This window comes from Streptopelia decaocto (genome assembly GCF_964273445.1).
Source record: "Streptopelia decaocto genome assembly, chromosome: 12".
Taxonomy (NCBI): domain Eukaryota; kingdom Metazoa; phylum Chordata; class Aves; order Columbiformes; family Columbidae; genus Streptopelia; species Streptopelia decaocto.
The window spans coordinates 16,350,189-16,377,571 of NC_138667.1; the positions used below are offsets into that span (position 1 = coordinate 16,350,189).

General features: G+C 41.3%; 1 protein-coding gene across 2 annotated transcripts in view; it reads left to right on the forward strand.

Moving 5' to 3' along the window:
• Positions 1-27,383, forward strand: part of SLIT3 (slit guidance ligand 3) — a 482,015-nt gene that overhangs the window by 355,615 nt on the left and 99,017 nt on the right. For both annotated transcript variants that reach the window (XM_082064057.1, XM_082064056.1), the window contains 4 exons: positions 11,515-11,665; positions 12,850-12,924; positions 22,477-22,620; positions 26,085-26,228. In XM_082064057.1, the coding sequence (XP_081920183.1) occupies positions 11,515-11,665; positions 12,850-12,924; positions 22,477-22,620; positions 26,085-26,228 (514 nt within the window). The remainder of the gene's footprint in view (positions 1-11,514; positions 11,666-12,849; positions 12,925-22,476; positions 22,621-26,084; positions 26,229-27,383) is intronic.

The window sequence follows — 27,383 nt, forward strand, 5'->3', positions numbered from 1 at the left end:
CATGAGGTATGAATCCTCATCACTCAAAGTCAGACTGTTGAGCAGTGCTTCGTGTTACCCAGGGACGAGCCTGCACAATCGTGCTGGGATGCAGCGCTTAGCAACTCAGCAGTGTCCTTGCTGCCTGTGGCTTTCTCACAGTCCAGCTTTTACATTATTTGCTCAATTTTTATTTGAAATCCTTTTGTAAATCTCTTTTTTTTTTTTTTTGTAAATCCTTTTGTGCATCTCTTTTTTCAAAGGGTTCTTGTTTCAGAATCCTGATATTTTAATGTAGCTTGTTTAATACCTTTAGTAGTTGTCAATGGTTAGAAAGATGATTTTGGGGGGCAAAAGCAGTAGATACATGAGGGATTTTATCCTGACCTGGTCTTTGACCTTTGAGAAGTGATGAGGACGCACAGTGTGAGCTCTGTGGGAGTAGAGATACTCAGCCGGTGTCAGCATCACACCCGTGAATAGTTAAATTTAGGTGATCTTAATACCTTGGCATCAGGGAAAGGACCAATTCTGAAGTCATAAAATTCTGAGGTTGTCCTGAAGCAGTTTGTGTGTTTTCCAGATTTATTTGGATTCTAAAAGGTATAAAAGGTATCGTGAAGGGGACTGTCAGGAAGGACCTGGCGGGAGAAAATAGGTGATTGTTCAGTAAATTAAGAGAAGGGAAGGGCTTTTTGTGTGAGGATGGGAGAGAGGAGTGGATAGCAGGAATGGGGAAGAAAAGCTGAGATGTTTCAAGTGTCATCAATCTGAAATGGTAGAGGAGCGTCAAGAGGACACATTCAGAGGTGTAGATGGGCTAAATAGAACCATATTTCATTAATTAAATGAAACTGTAAAGATGAAACTATGCAGCATAGTAAAAAAAAATAAAAATCATATCTAGAAAACTGTGTTCTGCAAGTTGTCTCCTTCAGTTTTTATTCCAGCTCCCACCATCCTTTTAGATGGTATTTAGCAATAAGAACTTGCCTCCTTTTTTTAATTCATCATCGAGGCACTTTTCCCAGATGCTATTTCCTCCCTGAAACAAATGACTCAAGCTTTTACTGATAACGATGGAACAACATCTGCAAAGGTTATGAGTGGCCATAGGAAGGAGATTCTTTGCAACAGGTAGAAAATGTACATAATTCTTTTTAAAAGGAGAATTTGAAACATTATAGTGTGAAATGAAGGAATGGCAGGGAAAGGGTCGTGTTTTTGCCTGGGGCTGTGAGACAGGCAAAGCTGTTGAATATACTGTCAAATATGTTTAAGCCTCAGATTGCAACAGATACTATTTTCCATGTTTTTCTGCCTTCCATTTAATGCGATGCACCAAAATGATAATAAACCTCCCCCTTGTTCAACTCTCCCCACACAGCTATAAAATCTGAGACTAAGAAAGGTTTTTCTTAAAAGAGAAATTGGAGGAACAGGCTGTGACTAATTCTCTTGCATTCCTGTTTAGAAAGGGGGAATACTGTCGTGTTCAGTGACAACAGTAAAACTCTGATGATCGTTTTCTTTTTGGCTGCATCTGCCCACTGTCCACCCAAGGATCCAAATGGTACTTGCCAGTGTTAGGTCACTGGAAGCTCCCATTCTTAGTACCAATAAGAGGTGTGTGGGGGGCGGAATTTGATGAAGTTCACTACGCAGCAGTTTTGTTTTCTGAAGCAGCACCGGGTTTTAGGAGGAAGGGAACTCAATATGTGAGCAGATTGTGTTGTCTCTGTGGTATCTTATTGTCACTTCAAGAGCTGGCAGGATCCTTGATTGCTGTGTGACACTGTGTATGAAATAGCTTTTGCAGAGAGCTGCCCTTGTGTTCAGCTGTATGTTTGTTCCTTGAGATATGTTTGTGTTTTTCAGTATATTGTGTATTTCAAAAGCGATGAAAGTTCCACCTGCCATACTGACACAAACCATTTCTGATAACAATCAAAGCATATGTATATCCACGAGCAACACATCATGAAAGCTTTTTATCTTCTGATTCTTAGAAATAAGAATCTTAGAAATAAGGTTACTATTTGAAATACTATGAAACAAACCTCTCTTGCAGTTTTCTCTTGCATTGGGGGATGTGTTGGATCTAAGTGACTTTAATTAGTTACTTCTTTTCCAGATAGTGCTGTACAAATTAAAAGCACAGGGAATAATAATAGGAGGACAATGGACCATCTGCCAGGATAATTCTCTCCTGTTTGGACACTGCCTCTTGTGTACCCAACCCAAAGCAAAGCGAACTCTGTGGTACATATGGATCCAGAGTTTGCGTGTTCAGAACTAGTGTCATTTCTTGTGCTATCCATTATTAGATAGTAATGTAGTTGCTGGTTGTTGACTCATAATTTTTGAAGGCATTTGATAAAACCTCTTCTTACTAGTTGCAGTTTTCCTCCTAATTCTTTGTGTCTTTTCCAGCCTCTGTCTTCATAGATATTAACCTTTCTTGGCTTACCTGTCTACTTTAGAACAGAGTTCCTATTACTTGTGATCACCTGAGTTTTCCCTCCCTCTTCTCTGCGTTGTTTGAGCCTTAGAAGCAATGGATGGAGTGCTCCAGACAGGAGCACACGGCTGCACATCAGTGCTCCTGGTCCAGTCCCTGTGGCAGTTCACACTGTCCCTTGGTCGCCCTCGGTTATCCCTTCTCTGCTCTTACTGACACGTAAACACGATTTAAGCTCTTTGAGCTCTCAAAATGAAAGGTGCAGCGCATTGTTACTTCTCCACTAGTGTTTAAAAGTCACGAAAAGGAAGTCAATTTAATCCAAATCTTACGTCACTCATCCGGTTGAAACGCTCTCCAGTTGTTCCCATAGTTTGCCAATCACTCTGATGAGGATTTTGCAAATTCCCTCTGTTTTTCTGTGAGCGAATAGTCATTGACAGACTATGTATTCGTATTCCTGCCTTTAGCGTTCTCTGGTTGATGAAAAGCGCTGATGTCCACCTGCTCTTGTGTGCCTGGTGACAGTGCTGCAGTGACACGTGCTCGGGGATGCTCTGTTGTGTCTGCCCTGAGCTCTCTGTCCAGCAGCCCCTGTCTGAGGATGCACCAAGCCCTGTCGGTCTGTCCATCTGTCCATGCGGAGGTGACAGTGGTGGGGACTGGTGTCCTGCGCAGGTTTGCAGGAAATCTTGTTTGAGGTCGAACTCCAGCACTTTTCCTCATCAGGGCTTTTGCTTGAGCGGCGTGAGGGAGAGGAGTACAAAACTTCTGGACAACTGGAAAATTAACTGCATTCGCATTTCTTTCTGTGGGTTTTTTTGTGTGTTGTGTTTTGGTTTTATTCAGTTAAATACTGTGTGTTCTGTTTTTTTCCCTGAAAGAAAGACAAAGACTCAGCAAATGTACCTTCAGAAACTCTGAATATAGTGAAACTGAAGATATGCATTTGTTGTGCATATGAGTAATTTTATCTGAATGGAAGGTTGTTTAACAGAAACAAATCACCTGCAGATTAAATCCTAGAGTAAATTCATAATTATGAGCATTGTACACTGTAACTGAGTATGTTTGATCTTCGTTTTGCATTAAGTGTTTCTGAAGTTGAAGTCATTAAAGAACACAACACAGCTGCTATGATTGATAGTAATGGAGCTCAATTCCCTTGTACTGTAGAAGTGTTCTTGTCAAAAAAGTAATTTGGCTATACTGTATCCTGATTATAGCCCTCCTTTTCGGTAAATCTTTGATAGCCGTTCAGATCTTTATGTTAATATTTGCAGCAGTTACTCCAGCCCTTTGCTGTGATGAAAACTACAGTAGATGTTTCCTGCACTGCAGTAGGGGAGAGTAGGCAGAATGGAAACTGTTTTACTCGGGGAAGCAGAAGCTTGACATAGAACAGGTGGGGCTGTTTGGCAGAGAGTCCAGTTCTTAATAAGAAAGTAAATTGACACATCCCAGTTTAAAAGCTTATTTTAAGGCTGTGCCTCATTTTATTTTTAAGTTGAAGTAGTCTTCAAAAGTCTAAACATCCAAGCTGCTTTGTTACCAGCCAACATCCTCATTTGCAATTATAGTAAAGAAACAATGAAAAGAAGGAGAATGAATGTTAAGTCACAGATGCAACTATATCACTTACAGATGCAACTATATCACTTAAGCATCCAAAGATGGCCTAGATTCTCCAGTTAGGCAGAATACAGAGCTGTACAGATTCCTCTCTTGAGATCTGCATTGTCCTCTGGAGGTGCCTTCATTAGTTTTGGCAGGAAGCTGAGTGATTACTCTCGTAACTCAGACACCTCAAGAACTAAGGTGGGACAAAGTTTGTTCTCTTGACTCACATTGCCATGGCACGTGTTGAGATTAAGCAGAGCAACGCTTACCAGAGATGCAAAGATAGCCAATTTTTATGTATATAGCAGTCACCTGAATATGATAAAGAAAATAATTGGAGAGGCATTGGCATGGACAGAGCTGGTCAGCTAAAACCAGTGCAAGAACGTCTGAGCCGGCAATTGGGCAATAAATTCTCATCTGACTGCTCTGGGACTGCAGCAGTCTCCCAAGGTGTTCCAGCTTGATGGGACAGTTAAAAATAGGGTCCTATATACAAATTCTTAGCAAATTGCAGCTTCAGTGACTGATAAACAAACAGATCTTGGATTACTAGAGGTGAATTAACACTAAGACCAAACCATACAATGCTGCTTGGATCTAGAGTGGATCTAAAGGGTGGGGGTTTGCATTAAAATTGGCAAATATCTGGAAATACAATCACCCCTTTTCAACTTCTTTTTTTTTTGCAAAGATTTATGCAGAATGATCTTATAAGCAAATTCTTATGGAATATTTTTTTAAAAAAAGAGGGAAGGAGGCTGTGTTCTTGCACATTTTTTGCAGTAGCCTGCAACAAGCTGAAAGGCCAGAATGTGCCTGTGGAGTACTCGGCCTCTCATCTTCTGGGGACATAAATGAGGGTTTTAGCAACCTTTTCCTTGTGTGCTGGTACGTCTTGTTCGTTGTACTTGATGATGAGCTTAGGCAGTCATTGTAAGCGGTGTTTAATTAGTGTAGCAGAGGAACAGAGACTTGTTCAAAACGTTCTCCAGAGGTTTCTCAGGAAGACGTTTGCGGGGCTCTGACTGCATTTGTTTCCAGTAGGACTGAAAGAGTTCATTGACACCGAAATTACTGAGTTGATTACAGATATTCCACTTAATACTGGAAATCAGTATATAATATAAAAGTCTTTGGAAGATAGGAACTATTCTCATTACTTAACACAGTACTGAGGATGAATTTATTTGAAGAGCCCATGCCAGAATTGTTGCATGATTAAACCAGTGCAGGAATAAGGATATGGAACTCTGCATCCTTTTTCACTAGGGCCATACAAAATTATTGGCAGGAATGCTAGTTATAGGTATATTTTCTAAATAAATGAGGTGTGGATTCCAGGGTTACGCATACTTTGAATGAATCATGGAAGAAAATTAATGTGTCTTTGTCCCATGTTGCATGAGTCACAAAAGAAAATTAATAATCTATTTTTTGTATCAGGAGTCTGGCTAGTTTGGCAGCTTGTGGGGATTGAAGGTTTATTGTGTTAGGCTCCCCTAAAAAGCTGCTTTAGTTTCTTTCTTAGATTCTAAAGATAGACAGTAAATCAAATTGTCTTACTTTCGTTGCTGTATGCAAACCCACAGTATGAGGTGACTAAGTTAACACTGTACTTATTTTCTCGAGTTTCCCAAGTAATTGTGTGTTGACTTTTCTGCATAATAATGCTGGTTCATAGCAAAATGGTGAAGCAGAGCCCCTTGTTGTATTATCTGTCATCTCTGCTCACGCACTTGCATTGTTCTCCATTCAGGCAATGAATAACCTGCTGGATGCTGACGCTGTTCTTTGGGCAATGCAAACCCCTTACTAAGGAAAGTGGTATTTTTTTTAAAAGCATGAGCACTGACCTTCACTGAAGTCCAGCAAAACGTTGTGTGCGGTTGCAGAGGACAACCGCTTCCCCTCCTTTGTGAAGACTGCAAGAACGTTCGGGATGTGACTCAAAAGCACTCTCCTCTGGCCTGGCTCTGCGGACGTTAAAGTCAATGGGAGTTTTATTTCAGAGGGAGCAGTCAAGCCAGAAACAAATGACCTATTTTATGCGTCAAAGTTGTGGGAATGAGTTACAAGAAGTAAAGCTGTTTGAAATAATCCACGATGGCAGGAAAAGAGAATGCTGCCGTCAGCAAATGATGTACAAAACCCAACAAATATTATGCCAAGAAACAGAGTAACAAAATACTCCTGTTTGCCTTAATATGTCTGTCATAGCACATGTGTAATACCTTACTGCAAAATGCAGCTGAAATTAAAAAAGAAAAGTCAGTGGTAAAAACAGATTGTCAGTGCAAGTGCCACCAGCATGAAAGGCCACCGGGAGCTGAAATGAGGCTCAAAGGAGCTTGGGGAGCATTTAATGCCAGAGCTCGGCCATCAGCTCAGGATCTACTATTATTAATATAAGCTACGGTATTTCTAAGATTGCATTTAAGTAAATGGAGCAAACCAGTATGGCATTTGTACTGAAAGGAGACACCGGGCGAGAGTAAGTAGCTAATAAAGAGCAGCGTAGCTTGCGCATTCAACATGCGGTGGAACTTGCGTATCCTTCCTGCAAGGAAACGTTTGCAGCCCTTTGGTCGTATTTTCTGTCGTATGAGTTCTGTCTCTGGATTCGCCCGGGCTCTGTTCTTGTACACTAACCCCGATTGTGCTCCAGGGTGTTCCTGCGGTTGTAGCGTACAGGATGACCTCTGGTATCCAGCACCTTTTTGCATGGGTGGAGTGGAGAGCAGCTCTCCGTGAACCTTCAGCTTGTGCTTCTCCGTGCTGCTTCCTCTCAACGCTCCTCTCTCTTTGGCGCTAACTCTGACTCTGGCTGTTTGTGGGGTTTTCCTTTGTGCTTGATCTAACCATGTGGTAGAACAATACAAATGGAACATGGTTCTGTCAAGCACCATGGAAGGCTGCATACTCCCTGCCGCATGGCATGCTGGGAAACTCCTGCTGTTTTCAGAAGCATCGAAAGGTGAGAGATTCCCCTTTTCTCCCAGGAAAAAACGACAAAGGTGAAGTGTTGCTTCCCCAGATTCCCGGGCACTGTGGGGGGGAGCCCTAGTGATGTTTGTGACAGACTTTCTGCATGCAGAATAACCGTTTCTAAATAATTAATCTGTTTAACTGCGCTTCAAATGAAGAAGTTAGGCATCCTGTTGATCAATGTGATTCAAGGGTGATTCCAGCCATACCTACAGAGATCAAAAATCACTTACCTTATAAATAATGTAAGCTACATCTCTCTGTTTGAGCTGTCCAGTGAGTCCTCTGCTCCGGGTGCACTTTGGATGTCGTTTCTATAACAAGATGCCTGCTCCTTTACGTAACTTTGGATGTGATTTGAGCAACCTTAATGCACTGGCATTTCATTATGAAGAAGTATACAGCAAAATAACTGCCTAAGAGTCTGCAAAGCATTATATTTTTTTCTCTTGAAATGACATGGGTAACGTGGCCTGTATAAAAACATTATTAGCCGATAGTTACATAGCACAGAGCTGAGTCAGCATACCCAAATGAGCCATTTTAGCTTTGATAAGATCTTTAACATAGTTCTGACAAACTTCCCCCTTATGTAAAGTAGACATGATCACACATTTCATAAAGGACTTTGAGAGCCTTATACAGAAGTTTTCTTATACAGAAATACCACCTCATCTTGCAAATTTGTTATACATCTCTTGTGGAGCCATCAGAAGGACATCTGCGATTATTAGATTTTATCCGTAATTGCTGATAAGAATTAATACTAGTGATGAGAAATTATGACAATGTACCTCTTTTTTTTCCTGATAACCTATGAGAATTGTGATCCAGTGATTATATGAAGAAACAAGTGTTGGGATTCCTGGTGGGTTTTTTAATCCAAGTTTTAGACCAAGTGATCTCTGTGATCGTATTCTTGGTGCCAGATTTGAGGCAGCTGGATCCATCATTTCTAGAATGAACAAATCAGGTCAGTATTCAAGCCGCTGTTGAGACAGCTTGATTTGTTCCAGAACATATAATCCATCACTCTTTTAAGTCCTTTGGGCAAAGCTAAGTTTCAAAAACTGAAATCAGGTTGTCTGAACAATGCTTAAAAAAGAATAGGGCAAAAAGGTATTTGTCTCAGTTGTTTAATTTCTGCATGTGGCTATTAGAAAGGCACCTGAATTTTTTGAGCACTTGGAATTGTGGTGTTTCTTTATCTCAATGCTGCTGTTTTGTTGAATAGCATGTGTGTTTGTTTTATAATACTGAGGAATTGCGATGCCCTGGGACCTGATAGTGGTGTCATGTAATGAAAGAGTTATCAGAGTAACTAGCAATTCAGATAAGCAGTTGCCCTCAGTTAAACACAGCCCTTGCTGTTGCCTTGGCTACTCATTTTACAGCAAACTTAATCCTTTTCAGCTTTGGAAATTACTGGAAACTCCCAGGTCACGTTTTACATTCAGCCAAGCTTTGCAGAGTTCTCAGCTACAGTGCACATGTGCTTCCAGGTATAATAAAATGAGCAACTGGCTGGCCTGGGATAGTAACCTGGAGCCAAGTGTTAGTTGTGTGACTGTGCTGCATCTCTTCTCCATGGCTTTCCACGGGTGATTTTATGGTGTGCCAGAAGTACTGCACACATGCGATGGTTAATGGTACCTCCTCAGTCCTGTCGTGTTCGCTCAGTCCTGCACAGGACGCCGATAAAGCCCTCTGTGCAGAAACAGATACACACGCTGAAGTAGTGCTGCAAGCAGATGGCTGAATTTCACATTAGTATCCCAGATGGGAATATCTTAATAGAGCAGCCACCTGTCCAAGGGATCTCAAGGCTCAGGTCAAATAGTAAATTTTTTCTAGTCTTTGGCAGGTGATTCCTGCTGTCTACCAGTCTGACAGATGACCGAGTGCTTGCTGAGCATATACATGCTGTTGATTACTTTTGACTCAGCGCTTACCTGGGTAACTCTTATTTAAACTCATTTGGAGGAAAAAAATTTTCAAAAAGCCGGGGGGGGAGAGATAGAAGGAGAGAAAGAAGAAAGGGAGAAAGAGAGGAAGAAGAAAGAGAAAGAGAGAGGAAGAGAGAAAGAAGAGAGAAAGAAGAGAGGAAGAGAAGGAAGAGAGGAAGAGAGAAAGAGAGGGAGAGAAAGAAGAAAGAGAGGAAGAGAGAAAGAAGAAAGAGTGAAAAAGAGTAAGAAAGAGAGAGAGAAAGGAAAGAAAGAAGGGAAACAAAAGAAAGAAAGTACAAAGGTTCTGTTTGTTCCCTTCCTCCCCTGAGCGGAGGGGGCTTCCCCTGCTGCCTGGACTGATGCCTGGGCAAGATCATCTTCTAGCTGATGCAATGTGGAAAGTTGTGTGCTATCAAGAGAGTGATACTGCTGAGTCAAAATGTGGTAAATATTCTTTATTTACTTTGCCAAAAAGCTTGGGAGAAGCCCAAAAACTGATTTGTACCCTCTGGCGTTATATACCCCCTTTTCTCCCTCATAAAGCGTTCCACTTTCCCATCCTTCTTTTTCCCGTAGGAAGATGAATCTTTAATCCATCGGTAGACTGAAAATTATACTTCATAAATTTTTACCGTGTAACTTCATGATGTTTGTGATTATTCTTTAAAGAAAGCTTTTACAATAAAAACTAAAGTGCTTCTTCAAGGGTTAATTTGGGGTTTTCAAAACACTTTGTGATCACTGAAAAAAAAATTGTTGGGTTTTTCAAGACGTACTGTAATTGTAGCAGTTTTAATAAACTCTGGTCCTGATATCTGTTCATCTTTGGTATTATTTCCAAAGAATCATGAACACCCAACTCTACTGTCTCATAGACCTAAGAAAGAATAGTTGTATGTTCTTGTAATCAGGCCATACACTCATCACTTGACATTTTAGCCTGACTACCAAGCCTGGAATTTTTAGGACTGCAAATCAGATGGGGTTTTTTTTGAAGGATAAGAGTTTAAATGATGGTGGTGTGGGAAAAGGCTTAGCCTGTATTTTCACGATACTTTAAAATGCTTGCTTGTCCTAATATTTTAAGTGCTGTGCTGGCAAGGTAAAACAAAAAAAAAAAAAGAAACAAAGTCTCAGTTTAGAGGTATAATTTACAATAAACATGATCATCTGCAAAGTATTTAGCACCTCAGAAGTGGTAATGTACAAAGCTGTATGTGATGGTTCTCATAATCTAGTTTGGAATTACAAAACTAAGCCGAAGCGTGTCTGTGGAATGAAATGTTAGATTGCCCGCAGAGCTGCTTGCTTTCACTGTGCAGGTAATGTGTAACATAAATTATAATAATAGTGGGGTTAGGTGACTTCTTTTTTTCTTACAGAAAATAGTATGCGGTCATAAAATGAGCAGTGGTGTATTTATCAGTCTGGGAAGGGGAAGCAGGTGATGAATGTCATCAAGCCTCTAAAAAAAATCTCATCTCAGGTTTAAGTTTTTATTGATGTTTTCAGGTTCTTAAAAGTCGAACTTGCTCAGACCATTCCGGAGAAAGCCTTGCAATTGACTTTTAAAACTCTGGAAAAGTTAAACAGTACTTCTGGGTAGCTGTGAGCCTGGGCATTGCACAAGGTTCCTGAGACGACTCTGGTGCTTCCTTTATGAAATATGAAGTGAGCGGGCAGTATTTGCATGGCGGGGGCTTGGCAACGCTTTGCTCACATACACGTTTATTAATACTCCTGGTTCCTTGAAGCACAGAGATCAAGTTTCCAACCTGCTGTTATTAAAAGAGAAAAACCAAACCAGAAAAGGACAGATTAGTTCACTGAGCATAATTGGAAAAGCATTTTGTTAGAATGGGTCAAAAACCTAGTCAAAGAGGTCTGGCAATGATGGTATAATGGTACATTAGGGAGTGCTTCTCACTAAGTATGGTCTACCCATTCCTTAATTAAAATGAAAATGATTTAAACTGCTATTACTTTCCTTTGCTGTTTGTTTAATGTAGTTAATAAAGGTATCTAATTGTTGGAAAATCGACAAGGTTCTCTCATAAAAGATTGCTCTCAAAAAGAACTCTATAATAGCTGAGGTCTGAAAATTTCGGGCTTTGTAATGACGTCTTTAAAAATCCTTTGTCAGTTGAATGGACCAAGATAGCTCCTGCTTTCATGAGACCCTTTTTCCGTGTTGCTAGACTAAGTTCCAAATGGGAAAAAGTTACTTTACTGGGGCTTATTTGAAGCAGACTAACAGCTAATTAGACGTGCTTCAAAAAATATCTTAACAAGTAAGCTAGTCATAAAGGAATTAGTTTATCAAGGGAAGAGTGAAAAAGCAGAGACTAATCTTGGGACTAATATGAAGAACTGCTGAACAAAACTCTTTGGCAAGTATGAAAATTGCACGCAGGAGCTGGGAGCTGACAGGAGGCAGCGTTGAGAATAGATTCCATAAAATCTCTGATTGCTGCAGTTATCAGGAACTGTTTGCTGAAATATATTTTCCTTTTATTGCAGGGTCAGAGGATTACAGGAGTAAATTCACCGGGAAGTGTTTCATGGACCTGGTCTGTCCTGAGAAGTGTCGCTGCGAGGGAACGATTGTAGACTGCTCTAACCAAAAGCTCACCCGGTTACCCGCTCACCTTCCTGAATACACTACTGATCTGTAAGTGCTGGAAAACCAGCACGGCATGCTGGTTTTCCTACTTTTTAAAGGCTGTAAAAGAACCTCAGACTGATTGAAGGCACCTTCTACTTCAATCCAAGTGTGAAGAAATGGGGAGTTAATTTTATTTCAAAGGGGCACCACGCCTCTCTTGTTTCCTTCGCATTCATGCCAAGTGTGGGGATGAGAAAGGAGCCATTGCCCTGTACGTGCCTTCTTGAAGTGCTGACCTGTTATGTGACCCAAGCTCTGTGGCTCCTTTCCATTCTACCTTTGAGTCCCTTATTTTTGCATCTGGTCATTTTTATTTAAGAAGTGGATTAACTCTTTTGAGTTGAATCTGTGATCAGGAGTTCCTTCCATCTCAGCAGTGCCTGCTACTTGGGTGTGACAGATCTCACTAAAACTAATGTATTGTTACGCTATCAGTGATATTATGAGGTTTATTTGCTTTTAGAGATTCTTCGGAGTTACGAACATAACATACTGCTAAAGAGAGTACGAGAAAATAAGTTTATTACTTAGTAACTGAAGAATCTTTTATTATATTAGTAGCCCCTTCAAACACAATTCTCTTTTTGTGTTAGTATTTATTGTACTTAAGGTAGTCTATTTAAACCTCCATAAAAACTGTTGATCTCTGGTTAAGATAGAGAAATATGAGAGAGAAACATCCAGAATCACAGCAAATTCTCTACATAGAAAAATTGAGCTACCTGTAATGAGAGAAAGAATTCTGCATCCCAAGCCTGCCAAGACAGTGGCCTTTGCGTTAATTGCGAAGATCAGTAGACTTTGATGGGAAAGGACCTGAAAAGCAGATCTCTCCTGTTTACATGGACCGCATCTCCAGTTGCATGTCTTCTGTAGCAGAATGCAGGATGGAGGTTTGGTCCCTCCAACAGGGCTGTGCAATGGTTAAGGTTGATAATCCCTTATCCTGTGTGTTGGAACAAGGTGTCATTCTGACACTGTCCTTTGGCTGAGCTTTTACTGTAGATACTCTTCTGTGTTCCCTTTCCTTCAAAGCTAAACTCTTTTCACTCCAGGAGTTGGAAAGCGATGGCAGACAGTGTCTTGCTTAACAAAGGTCATAGTTCTCTATGTGGCAGCACTGTATGTCACAGAGATATATCTACAGACATGTGTGAGGTATTAAATGTCTCTTTGTTTGTTCCTATCAGGCGTTTGAATGACAATGATATTTCTGTTTTGGAAGCTACGGGACTCTTCAAGAAATTGCCCAACCTCAGAAAAATGTAAGTTTGAGCCACTTGTGTGTTAGAATGCGTGCTGCCTTGGATTATATGGAAAGAAGGAGGGATGATTTTTTTTATTGTTTAGTACTGCAGTAGCAGAAATTGCTTTTTTTAATGTGAATTTAAGGAAACTGAGTGAGTTGCCTGTGAGATGGACAGGCCCAGTTGAACCGCAGTGACAGATGGAGATCCCTAGGCTGACATTTCAATATTCTTCAGGCTATATTTCTTAAAGTCTTTGAATCATGCAGACTGATAGGAATTCTGTCCCATTTATTCAAATGTATGCTTATTGTTAGAGATGGCTACAAAGTTTAGTGGTTTGGTTTTGTCTTTTGGATGTACTGCGTGACTCCAACTAGTGTGATTGTTTCAAATAGTCAAAGGAAAATAATATTACAAGATATAGATGATAACATCTTCTTTTGATCATTATTGTTTTAGAGAGGAAACTCAATTAGCTAAATTAGAGGCCAGTTATTCAAATATATCTGTATTATTCTCTTAACAGCCTGAGTCCTGACACTGTGCAATATATATACTTAATAACAGCTGTGTTGTAGAAAGAGGATCATATGTTAGATACCTCCCAATAGCCTTCTAAATGGATCTTTCTGAAGTTATTTAAAGCTTTAAGCCTCTGTCCCCATTGCTAATGTTCCATCTAACTGTTTACTTCTAGTAAGATTTTATTGCTAGAGTCAAGGTAATTTAGGGAAGCCAACCAACCAGGCTTTTTGTTCCGCGTTCACGTCTCGTGGTTCCTGCCGTCTGGAGCTCCCTGGCCATTTGAACCCTTGTAAGATCTCAGGGGCTTTGGAGACAACTGCAGTGGGATTCTTTTCTCATTTGTATTTCTGCCAGAGGTTCAGATGCAGCACTGCAAGTTTGGGAGTGGGGGTTATATTCGTGCAAGTACAGGCCACCAGACTTGGGGAATTAATCATATGCGTTAGCCTCGCGTTTTATGAATGATCCATAAGTTGTAGCTGCAGTGCACTTAGAAAAAGTTATTGCCATTCTTGAAGTGCTGTGTTGTCTGTGTAAGTAGATAGTAAATGGGAATGAAAAATGCACGGTATATAGAAGTATACACAAATTGGAAAGCATTTGTCCTCATCAAACCTTCAGGATTTACGTTTCGAAAATTGGACAAGTGTGATAGCTGGAATAATTTCTTTCATTTTATTTAAAATTTACCATAGCCAAGTTATGGTGCTGTCCTCCTCATTCCAGTCAATCCCTCAGGTGGGAGGGATGCCTCCACAGGGCTGGATTGCTGCGCATCGGTGCAGCGGGAAACAATTATGCAAGCTTTTTATGAGAGTTTGTTTCTCCAAGGCAAAAAGTCTTTCTGCTCTGTTCTTGGTAGGGGATGAGAACCGAGGCGTGCAGGTGCAGTTCAAATGATGGCAAAAAGTTGTGCCCACACCTCATGAAAAGTGTCTCTCATATGGATTTTTGGTGGCAGCCTCTAAGCAGAGGCTCTTTTGGTAATCTTGGTAGCTGAGCTAATTTATTTTTTTTTACCAGATGTTGTAAAGAAGTATCTCAATTTGAATAAAGGCATTTTCTGAAAAGGCTGTTTTTTCATATAAGCAGAGCAATATTTCAGCCATAACCTTATTCAGTAGCTTAATCCTCAAAAAGCCAGATTAGACTTCTTCTTTCTGAGTTCATTTTGTGAAGGGAAAGGGTTACCAGAAGGAAAAAAGAACAGGCCTCTCTCCTTCATGCAAGAAGGGAAATGTAGGGAAATACCAGTGGCTGGAACTGCTGCTGCTAATGCTTAACGCAGCAGCGCTCTGTGTGTGGCAGGTATGGGATGCCTGTGCTCTTCATTAAGTCTTACTGCTGCTGTTAAATTAAGGAGGAAGAATATTGAACAAGCCCCCATTTTTCAGCGTGTATAAGGGACAAGAAATTTTACTGTTATTTGTTTGGCAATATTGAATCTGCCTTATCATATTCCTCATCTGTTCAAGTGTTAAAGGAAAACAGCAGGTGGAGGAATCTGGCTGGAAATTGCTTTGCTACCTAGGCTTAAGTAAACAGTTCAGAGCTTGGAAGTGGCAGACCATTAGCCTAAATTGCCTTTTTTTTCCTCTTTGATTAATCTCTGTAGTTCTCTTTCTTCTGAAAAGAGTCTGAATATCTGGAATCTGGATAACTGAATGGGCATTTGAATGATGGCCCTCTGATTGACATAACTTCTTAATACTGCCTGGGATTGGTAGAATAAATACTTGAATAAAGATATGTGCCCAGTTCCAAACCTTGCACTCAGTGTCCTGCGCTGTCTTCACAGAATCACAGAATCAACTGGGTTGGAAAAGACCTCAAAGATCATCAAGCCCAACCCTTGGTCCAACTCCAGTCTGTTTACTAGATCATGGCACTAACTGCCATGTCCAATCTCAGTTTAAAAACCTCCAGGGCCGGTGAGTCCAGCACCTCCCTGGGCAGCCATTCCAATGCCTGACCACTCTCTCTGCAAAGAGTTGTTTTCTAATAGCCAGCCTAAATTTCCCCTGGCAGAGTTGAAGCCCCATGGCCCCTTGTCCTGTTGCTGATGCCTGGGAGAAGAGACCAATCCCCACCTGGCTAGAACTGCCCTTCAGGTAGTTCTAGAGAGTGCTGAGCTCACCTCTAAGCCTCCTCTTCTCCAGACTAAACAAGCCCAGCTCCCTCAGCCTCTCCCCATAGGGCTTGTGCTCAAGTCCCTTCCCCAGTCTTGTTGCTCTTCTCTGGACCCGCTCCAGCACTTCAATCTCTTTCCTGACCTGAGGGGCCAGAACTGAACACAATACTCCAGGTGTGGCCTCACCAGTGCAGAGTACAGGAGAAGGATCACTGCCCTTGTCCTGCTGACCACGCTATTTTGGATACAGGACAGGATACCACTGGCCTTTTTGGCCACCTGGGCACACTGTTGGCTCATGTTGAGCTTCCTGTCCATTAGTCCCCCGAGGTCCCTTTCTGTCTGACTGCTCTCCAGCCACTCTGTGCCCGGCCTGGAGCGCTGCAGGGGGTTGTTGTGGCCAAAGTGCAGCACCCGGCACTTGGCCTTGTTGAACTTCATCCCATTGGAATCAGCCCATTTTTCCAGTCTGTCCAGATCCCTCTGCAGAGCCCTCCTGCCTTCCAGCAGGTCGACACTCCCTCCCAACTTGGCGTCATCAGCAAATTTGGTCTTGAGAAACACTGGAAGATGGCATCTAAAGAACAACCTCAAGTGAAAAATCTCTGGAAGATGGGTTCCTAAAATGCAAGTTTTCCAAAAGGTGCATCTTGCAGTCTCCTTGGATTGTGGCAGGAATCTTTAATCTTTTTGTTAAAGGCTAAGAATTCAGCCGAATTGTAACAGATGTTCACAGGGAAGATGTATCCTTTGAATAAAATACCTACATGATAGTTACCAATTAACAAATTTGCAATCAGAATTTGAGCACTTTGGGCTTTTCACAAAAAGATTATCAGAGTTTTGAGATACGAGAAAAAAGTTATTTTGGTTAGCTTTATTTACAGGAGTAGGTGAATTTCCTTCTTTTTTCTTTCTCATGAAAAGGACATCTGACAATTCATTCTTTTAAATCTATGTTATAAAGTAAACATTAAAAAAAATGGGCAGTGTCAGACCACCTTTGCAAGAGATGGTACTGCCAACCCCACCTCTAATCTATAATTAGATTTTGGGGTATAATTTTTCTGTAAATATTCCTCCTAAGCTGAATCTTATTGTATGATGTGTCAGCCCAGGATTTAATACATTTTAATGCAAACCAAAATTGAATTCTTGATATAGAAATTTAAAGGTCACAGACCCATAATGCAAAGTTATGCCACATTTTATTTAGGAATTAAATTGCTAATATTACCCTGCTGGTTTTTAAAAGGTTAACATGTCTGCATAGGCCTTTAAAAAAAAAAAATCAACTTCAATAATTAGCTGCAAAATCCTGTATACATAATGCTATTTTCATAACCTAAATTTTAATCCATCTTTATGTTTAATATTTTTTTACAGTAGAATAAAAAGGCTGGTGTAGGCTCCTGTAGACAGATCTAACCTGATCCAGAAGGAATTTACTGGCTTCTCCAATGGGCTTTGCAAAATGCCCTGAACTCTGTGTTACTTTCATTGCGTTCTTACCATATTACCTCACCTGATCTTGCCAGTGTAACGGGACAATTTGTCTCTGAAAGTTAATGTCTCATTACGGTGACTTCCAGCCTCCCAGAACTGTGTTGCTGGTGTTGTGCAGCATGGTCGGAAAAGAGCAATTTGAATCTGCATGAGGTGCAGGACAAATACAGGGATGCATTTCTGAGCTCCCTGGGAGCGGGAGCAGCTCCATGACTCGGGTTTTTGGGGGTATCCTGTCCCCGGGAGATAGAAGGCTCCAGGACCTGCTGCCCCCCAGTTGTTCATCAGTGAAAAAACCCTCCAGTGCTTGGGGACTCCCATGGCAGTGGGAGCCTGGAGGGGTCTCTGGCCACAGCAGACAGGTTCAGGTGACAAACCAGCTGGGTACCTCACTTGGTGGGAGCACGGAGATGCAGTTGCTGACTGAAAGGGGATGCTGACCCACAGGGAGAGGCTGCAGCTCCAGATGTCAGCTCCAGGTCCTGCCCACCCCCTGGTGCCCATGGGAAATCAGTGGGACTGGGACTGGAAAAGGGACCTGGGGGTCCTGGGGACAGCAGGATGACCATGAGCCAGCACTATGCCCTTGTGGCCAGGAAGGCCAATGGTACCTGGGGTGGGTTAGAAGGGGGGTGGTCAGTAGGTCAGAGAGGTTCTCCTGCCCCTCTGCTCTGCCCTGGGGAGACCACACCTGGAATATTGTGTCCAGTTGTGGCCCCTCAGTTCCAGCAGGACAGGGAACTGCTGGAGAGAGTCCAGCGCAGCCACCAAGATGCTGAAGGGAGTGGAGCATCTCCCGTGTGAGGAAAGGCTGAGGGAGCTGGGGCTCTGGAGCTGGACAAGAGGAGACTGAGGGGTGACTCATTCATGGGGATCAATATGGAAAGGGGGAGTGTCAGGAGGATGGAGCCAGGCTCTTCTCGGTGACAACCAGTGATAGGACAAGGGGCAATGGGTGCAAACTGGAACACAGGAGGTTCCACTTAAATCTGAGAAGAAACTTCTTCCCGGTGAGGGTGGCAGAGCCTGGCCCAGGCTGCCCAGGGAGGTTGTGGAGTCTCCTTCTGTGCAGACATTCCAACCCGCCTGGACACCTTCCTGTGTAACCTCACCTGGGTGTTCCTGCTCCATGGGGGGATTGCACTGGATGAGCTTTCCAGGTCCCTTCAAACCCCTGACACTCTGGGATTCTGTGATCCCCACTGAGGTCCCAGCAGAAGTTTCTGCAGAGAGAAAAGTGGCAGTGAGCTCACATTCAGAATAAAAAGGTGAACTGCCATACTTCATGCACTGCTGGGGACAAAGAGGACTGACCTCTTTTCTTGGAGAACAGGAACAATAAAAAATATTTACCTCAGAACCTGCAAGGGACATCTGATGGTTCATTCTGTTAAATCTTGCCAAAGTTACAAAGTGAACTCAAAATATGGCCTTATAATAGGAAGTGTCAGGCTGTCTTGGCAATTGCTGGTACTGCCAACCCCACCTCTAGTATATAATTGCTTTTGGAGGCTTAATTTGTCTGTAAATATTTCTTCCACATTAAATCGTATGGAGTGTCAGCCCAGGATTTAACACATTTTCCAGTCAAAATAAAAAATGAATCATGATAAAATTTGCAGGCTGGAAGTCAGTTTCGAAAACAGAATCTCAGGTTACTTGGGGAGGTAAAAGTAGTTTGTGTCCTTGGAAACAGCTGTTACCCGCTGTTCTTTCCCCTGAGCATACGTTTTGCCATGGCAATTGAGGTTGCAGTCGTCTGTCACTTGTTGTACGGAATCGGACTTTATTTTCTGGAAATGATATTGTAGAGAGTGTTGTGGTACGTGGCATTTGGGCACATCGTGTGCCTCCCTTTTTCCCTGGCGAGGCCACCAGTCTGCTCTGCTGGATGAGTGGGGGACAGTCACTGGTTGTAGTTCTCTGTCTGTAGTGACTCGGGCTTGCAGTGCCACCCAGCTTCCAGGAACTCTAGAAAAAGCTCTATAAAAGCCGGTCAGACTGTTGGTAAATGCTGTAAAACCTTCTCAGCATCCTCCAGAAGAATGCAACAGCGTTGGGGTTTTCCTTCTAACATATACTTTTAAATTCCAAATGCATCACGAATAGACACAAATGTCCTAGGGAAAGCCCCGCTCAGCACAGGCTGTTTGTGTGACAAAACTGCCGGGTTTGGGTGAGACCGGGCAGAGCCTTTGCAGTTGGACCATGCTCTGGAGGTTGTTTTTGCGGAAGGTGTGTCGGTAACGTGGCGATGAATGTTAAAACTGACCCAGCAGGTACAGCAGGATGAATGGTTCTGTTAAGTCTAAGTAGAATCCATCTTGTTCTGCGTTGAACTTTAAAAAAATCAACAGAAGTAATATTATCATAAACTCCAGCCGTAAAGGAAATATAGTCTGACTGAAAAGTGAGCTGTGTGAACAATGTCACCTTGATAGCTTCTTAGGTCTGTTCGTTCCCTATACACAGCCCCACATAAAGTAAACCCAGGCTTTCTGAAAATTTATTTTGACCTCTTGCCCAAAATACAAGTCTGGAAATAGGATTAAACTTTATCACCAGGATAAATCAGGGAGTCCTTATGGCAACAATAACCTTTATTGAGTGACCAGGTTGACTGTCGGTTCCCATTTGGGTCCTGCCAGAGGGCACAGGTATACTGGGGAATACCCAAGACTCATTTTCTTTTCCACTGTCTTCCAGTATTTCAAGAAGAATTCCTTATAGAAGCTAAAGGTTGCAAGAGTATGGGGCTTTTCTATAATGGGAATTTGCTGTAAAGTCTGTCACAAGTTTTCTTCTGATAAAAAAAATTCCTTGTCAAGTGCTATGATCATGTATGAAAAATTCTTGTAGTGCTGGGAAGGAGGGAGCAGAGCTTTCCGAGCTGCAGGGCAGGCAGAAGCTTCATTGCTTTCATTTCTCAAGGTTTGTATCAGCTGATTATTTTTGCTGGTAATTCTGGACTGAAAAGTATGTAATTTTTCATGTTTATTATTCTAGTAGGTCAGAATTTAAGGAGGATTTTTTTTTTTAGTGAATGAGTGCTGTCATCTACCATTTTATTTGGTTGCATTTTGATACGGGAAGCTTTAATTCAAGAAGACAGATAAAGAAATCCAGGTTGACAGAGCATCTGCTTTGACAGCACTCCAAGCAGGATTGCGTGGCAGTATCTTTACCTATTTATTATTGTACAGCTCTGCCTTGCAAATTTGATTCCACCACCGCAAATATTTTGCGTGGGAAAGGTATATATAATATGCTGCTTCTGAAACTGTGAGCATATTTTTGGATAATTTTGTGTTGTTGAAATGATTAGGAATTATTAATTCAAATTAGTGAAGTTCCCTATCTAGAAAAGTTCTTTGGCAGCAATTAAGATTCGGATGGTTTGGCTTATGTAAATGTGCCAGTTCCTTTGGAATCGTGGCCAGCCTTTTTGTCCAGTATTGGCTCTTTTTTGCCTTAAGTATCTAATAATACATTAAAATTGTGCCCATGTTTTAGTATATGTGACTAAATATCTTTAGATGGTAAAAACTAATAAAACCTTCTAACTACATGTATAGGTCATTTTGCAGTCTCTGAATTGAAAGTCGAAGTCTTTTTGTATTGTAGTAACTCTCCCTCACTTCCTACCGCAAACATTTGCTTATTTATTCATTTGTTTTTGTGCAAATATGCATCATGGAATGATCTTTACCAGGAAAGGGATCACTGGGAGCATTTATTTATGTCAGCATTCAAAAGAGATGCAGAGCTATAAACATTTCCACCAGAGAAATAGCTGAGCCCCAAAATTAAATGCATATGTCAGAATATCCTTCCTTGACTCGCTTTGACACTGAACATAAACTCTTCATGTGAATGTTAGCACAAAGCACTAAACTTCTGGAAAGCAAAATCTGCATGTAAGTATTTCTATATGTTTTCATGTTATTTTTGGCTGATTGCTGGCATACTCCTATTCTTTCTGATCGCAGACTGCACCAGAGGTGATGGGCCACATGCCGTAGGGCCCGCTGTCTGACAGTTCTTCCGCAGACATTAACCAGCGTACTCGAGTTTCCCACATGAAACGTATCTCCAAGACTTAACTTTTTCTTTTTTTTTAAGTGATGACTTCTGCAAAGAACAAGACCCACATTATTTCTATTTGTGGCCAAGCTGTCCTGTTGCCGTGTCTTCTGTCAACTTTTATCCCAACAAGATTGCCTGTTCTCCCCAGCAGAGTAGCCCAGGTGTTAATCTGATACCTTGTCATTTGTTTTATATCACCTGGAATTGGATTTTGAAGCTATTACTCATGCTGCTTGTGTACTGGGATCATTTCTTGAAGAATGAGCTATTCAGTATGAGTAATAGTGTTGGAACTTGGCATCTTCTTGGGAGCAAGAGATACTTTTTACTTTCTCTTTTTGTTGTAGATGGTAAAACAAATAATAGTGTTTCCTGTCATAAACCTAAACAAATAGGATTATTCATCATAATCTATACAGAGCATCATAAGAGATGCTTGAAGAATGGAGGCCTAAGGTTTTGGTATGCTTAAGGCCTTTTATATAAATGTTTTAAATAATTAAATGCCATTTATTTTTATGCCTCTCTAATGGAATTTTATCATTCAGAAGTTTTCTATTCACTGTGTTTTTCCCAAATATGAAATATTCAAAAGATTAACTTTGCGTTTCACCAGAACTTCATTTGACTTTGTAGGTTGCGGTTTTCCAATGTAGATCTATAAGCAAACATCTTGAGACTGCATAGGCAAAGTAAATATTTAGAAAATAATGCTGTATATTGCAGTAGCTGTGAATTGAGAAGTAAGCGGTACTCATTTAATTTTGAATTGTGGTGCTAAGTGTCTGGGAGTTCATGAATGCACATATTAAAATTTGTATCAGATATATGGAGTCACACGGTTTTGTATGTTACTCCAGTGCTGGGTCTCAAAAGAGTGAAGGTCCTGGTACACTAAATAAAGTGGTCCCTGCATCAGTGTGTGGTACCTGTTTCAGTGGTAGTAACATTAACTGATTCTTGCCAGGTGAGCACCCAGTCCCACGTATAGTCCATAACTTCATGAGAAATCCCCACTTATTGAATACCTGTGGCCCTTATAAGCAAGAATGACATGAGGTGTAAGAGCTGATAATTCCATTAATTTAAATACTCTTGATATATCTGACATAATTGTGCTTTTGATGAGTGAAGGGGAGCTATTCATAAGTATGGCAGGTATACTTTTGAACTTCTGTATGTTCTTGCTGAATGAATGTCCCTCTAGATAATCACCAAAAGGCATATATTCTTCCCATTTTCCTCTTTCTGCTGTGATGACATATGCTTGCAATAAAACACTATGAATTTTCTTATTGTGACTGGTTGTGTCCTCCCAGAAATCTAAGCAACAATAAGATCAAGGAGATCCGAGAAGGCACATTCGATGGAGCTTCAGGTGTGCAGGAACTGATCCTGACTGAGAATCAACTGGAATCGGTGCATGGACGAATGTTTAGAGGCCTCACAGGGCTAAAGACATTGTAAGTGCAAAGACCTGTCTTCCTTTGTTCCTCTGTGAGTTGAGTGGGAGTGCTGAAGTTCAGCAATGTCTGCTGAAATATCCATTGCTACACAAGCTCTAAGGCAGGGTCTTGTATCGATGTCATGAAGTCTTCAATATATTTCTAGTCCTGAGTAAGTTTGAGATTTGTCTGCTATTTCTGTGAAAAAATGGATTTTCAGGAATTTCAGGAGCAACACGATGGTGAACCTGTCATGGCTTAATCATTTAATACTTTTATTATTTTGGTATTTCCTATGGAAACAAGGCACATAGGAACTATCTATTTGCTGTTAGTCCATCCTCCCACTCTGCCTCCACCCAAACTGATTAAACCAGTCTTAGGAGTAGGCTAGGAGCCTAAAAGATTTTTAATATCCTACAAATGATATGAAATCGGTAGAGAGAGAAGAAAGAGTCGAGTTATTGCTGCCAGCAAAACAGGTATAGCTAAGCAACTTTAAGACAGGCATAACCAAATTCTCACTGGTCCTGCGGGCAGAAAGTGACCGGCCACTCGCTCTGCACCAGGTGTAGTAGCCACGAGCACAGACAGTAGCCACAGCATGCTCTTCCTTGCCCACACCAAGTACCAGAAAAATTATGCACAGGGATACAATTAATGTGGTTCTGGTTGGGGAGAGTCCAAAGGAGACAAAGAGCCCAGATGCATAAGAAGTCAGCTTGGTATTACTTGTGTGCTTACACAATTTGTGTAATTTATTTTGGAGAACTAACACTTATACACAGAATCGTAGAATCATAGAATAGTTCGGGTTGAAGGGACGTTCCCAGCTCCCCCAGTGCCCCCCCTGCCATGAGCAGGGACATCTTCACCAGCTCAGGTTGCTCAGAGCCCCGTCCAGCCTGGCCTGGGATGTCTCCAGGGATGGTTCATCCACCACCTCTCTGGGCACCCTGGGCCAGGCTCTCACCACCCTCAGGGGCAGCAATTTCTTCTTCATGTCTGGCCTGAATCTCCCTCCTCTAGTTTAAACCCATCACCCCTTGTCCTGTCATAACACACCCTTCTAAGAGGTCTGTCCCCATCTTTCATCCCTTTTAAGTACTGAAAGGCCACAATAAGGTCTCTGTGGAGCCTTTTCTAGGCTGAGAAACATAAACTCACCTAACACTGATTTATTTTCACGTTGAAAGTTCTATAGGAAGAAGGAACACAGACAAGATTTCAGGATGGTAACTAATTCACCCATTGATGATTCTGAGAAGCAGTCAGGGACTAGGCTTCTAGTGGCAGAAAAGACCAGATGATATGTATGATCTGTATGTGAAAAATACCTCTCCTGCGTAGTCTTCCCTACTGTAGAAAGCAAGCATTTGGCTGGAAGGATGCTGTCAGTAAACAGACTCTGGGAATCAAAATGCAATTTAAAATCTGCAGTTTATTCATTAGCAGCAAATACTTATGTTGCAAAGTGTCATGTCACAATTACTTCAGTCCTTACTCGTCTGAAAAGAAATCCAAGTTTCACTTCAAGGACTGTAATGACGAATAGGGAACTTTTCTTTTGCTCTTCCTTTTTTTTTTTTTCCTGTGGTTACAGGCATCTGTTCTTTAATTTAATGTATGCACTTCACGAAGGCATTTGAAAATACTGTCCATAGATACTAAATTAATTTTTATACTGTAACGCAGCCCGTGGCAGTGCTCCTAAACAAAACTCAGCATTTTTTAATAAAAAGATGCTTAACATTCAAGCTATCCTGCTGACCTGACCTACATGTCCCCCGAGCTGATAAAGCAGTCTAAATATACACAGCATGAGGTGAAGATCTGTCAGTATAAGTTTTCCTTCAGGAAGGTCACGCAGTGCATGGTGAACCATGATATGAAACCAAAGGTTTTGGCTGGAGAGACCTACATTTCTACGCATTAATTGACTTTCTCCGAGCATTAACATTGGGATACCAAGAGACCGCACTGCACAGTCATGGTCCAGTTTTTAAAGGAGCGTGTGTTTTCTGAAATGTAAGAAATCGCTGTGCATAACGTATTGGCATCCAAATGCAGTCACCCCATCTTGCGGTACTGCTGCCTGTACTTTGCGTACGGAATTGAGAGAATGTTTCCTACTGCTACTGAGCCACTAAGGGCCTTACTTCTCTGATTTACTACCCTATTCATTTTAGAGCTTGTGGACCTGGCTTTCAGGCAGGTTAATACTCCCCATGTAAGGTGTGTGTCTCTGTGCCCTGTGACTTTTCTGACACAGCTTTACCCCAGTTGCAAACCAAAACTGTAGAGACTGCAGTGCCTGTGGTGGCGGCTGTACATAGAGAACAGGTAGTGCTAAAGCAATGCAGTGTTCAGCTCTTAAACACTGAGTGTTTGTTGATTACATTGTGAATTTCTTCCCAGCTGCATCTAATATCTCTGTGGTGTTTTTTAAGCATCTATTGATGTAGCATCTAAATGTCCAACTGGCAGATACCAATCTGAGATTTAAATCCAGACAGCTAAGGGAGTCTGAATTTTCGTTGTTCATTGTATTAATTTGATACCAAGGAAAGAACCCTCCTCAGTTTGGAGGATCAGTTCACTGGAACTGCAGCATGAGCTGCATATATTTTATAGATCTTTGGGAGCATGCTTTAATTAGGAGTAATTTTTTGCCTAAGTAGGAATATTACAACTGTGTAGTGATGTTTATGCAGATGCAGATGCTGATAAGCATGTAGTGTAACAAATACACATGAGCCTATTTTGCTGTGGAGTGAAACAAGATACTACAGTCTTTGAGATTAATTAGGCTTTATCGTCAAGTTCATTGTTACCATAACAACACAGAGATGTATCTTCCAAAACACAGCACTAATTCATCTGGTACGAGCACTGAGCAAAGACCATTTTATAGGATGGTTACTGCTTTCTGTCTTGTCAATTAATGATCATAACGACATTTCAGAGCTTGCGTTGGGTCTGGAAATCTTTCCTAAGCTATGGCTTTATTTCTGCCGAGGATACTGCTTCCTTCCATACTTTTGCAGTGTGGATTACAAAAAAAATAATCCATGATAGAAGTAGTAGTAATGTAACTGTTATAGCATTGTTACTGTCACACATTTCTGGCAGTCTTTCTCAATTGATCTCTGAGTTACATATTCGCTTACTCTCAGATATTTACTAAATTAAGCCTTTAGTTTTTATTTCAAGTTTGCCACTAGTCATAATTTTAATTGCATGCTACTTTCAGACGTGGAGCTCTCATCAGCCTCTGATGTTGTGTGGAAGATACGCGTTTGAAATTCATGAGACCGTTTACATGCATTTAGCCCCCCCCAGCTGTGTTGTACTTCAGCAATCAATAAAAATAGAGAACAGTGCTTGCCAAAGCATCTGTTGATGCCCTAGATAAAAGACCTCCTATCCTGAAATTGTACCTCCTTCCAGTAGTTCCTAATTCTCTGTTTTAATCCTTCCAGGATGCTGAGGAGCAACTCTATCAGCTGTATAAACAACGACACCTTTGCTGGACTGAGCTCGGTGAGGCTGCTTTCTCTGTATGACAATCACATCAGCACCATCACGCCCGGAGCTTTCAGCACTTTAGTCTCTTTGTCTACAATGTAAGTTATCTTTTTATGGTGCAAACATGTCAGGATGCCGTTATTCTGCGCTTTCCTTTTAAGGTTACAACATTTGAGTTTCAAAACCAAACTGCTTATTGATCACATATGGAAAAGCTCATTTAGGGAAAGAAAACCCCATCATGCTGAAATCACAGGTTTGGAGTGTTCAAGGTGTGATGTAGAAAAATATTTGGATTGCTTTAGCTGGAGTGGCTGGCAAATGTTTGAGGTTGCCAGCGTCAGGCAGGATGTCTGCATGTTCTGCCGTGTCATAGCCAGTGCACAGCAGAAGTTCACCTAAAACAACCTCTGCACACTCAGAAGTGCACAGCTTATCATACACCTCATTTCCCCGAAGCTGCTTTAGTGTCAGCAGAGTCTAATTTTTTAAGAACAGCTTTCTTGGATTTCGATTAAATTAGTTAAATATCAGAAGAAAGCTAATGCTTACATTTTAAGAAGAGCCTAAGAGGACAAAATACTCCAGTCCTACTTAATGTGAATTTGAAAATTCCGACCTAAGCTTCTCTGATAATTCCCTTATGTTTCTCAAGCCTTCTTTGAAGTATTTCACTTGCTTCTTAAATACATTTACATGTTTTTTGTAATGTGTCCATTGTAATAAAGTACAGACAAATAAATATGGAGAGAAAGTCTTCTCTTTGTTTCCAGCTGTGAATGGGGACCTTGATGTTGCTGTTAATGGAGGTTGTCTGCTTAATTCCCTTCACACTGCCCTGAAAATACATCCGAATTGTCCAGTCAAAATAAACTATTGGTGCTATTGCATTTCAGGTTGTTAAAGCTTTCTCCATCATGTTTGAGAGAAGCAAAAAGTGTTGAATCTCAGCTGTTGTGTTCCTCACACTTTCATTTTGTTGTTGCAACTTTTCACCAGCAAATCAGTTTTCGTTTTGGCATTAGCTTCACACAGCGTAAAGAACACAGACTTTTCTTCCCTTTCCATTTTGTAGTCCCAAAAGCCTCCTTAAACTTGATGGGCAAAGAAAACACAAGTGGATTGTTTTTATTGACTGTTTTCATGCGCAGTTGTGTCCGTGCTTCCTTCCAAGAGTCCCTGAATAGCTGCGACTCTCTCAATAAGTCTATAAAGTCCTTATCTTGTTTATGTGGAAGCATCTTTGTCATATT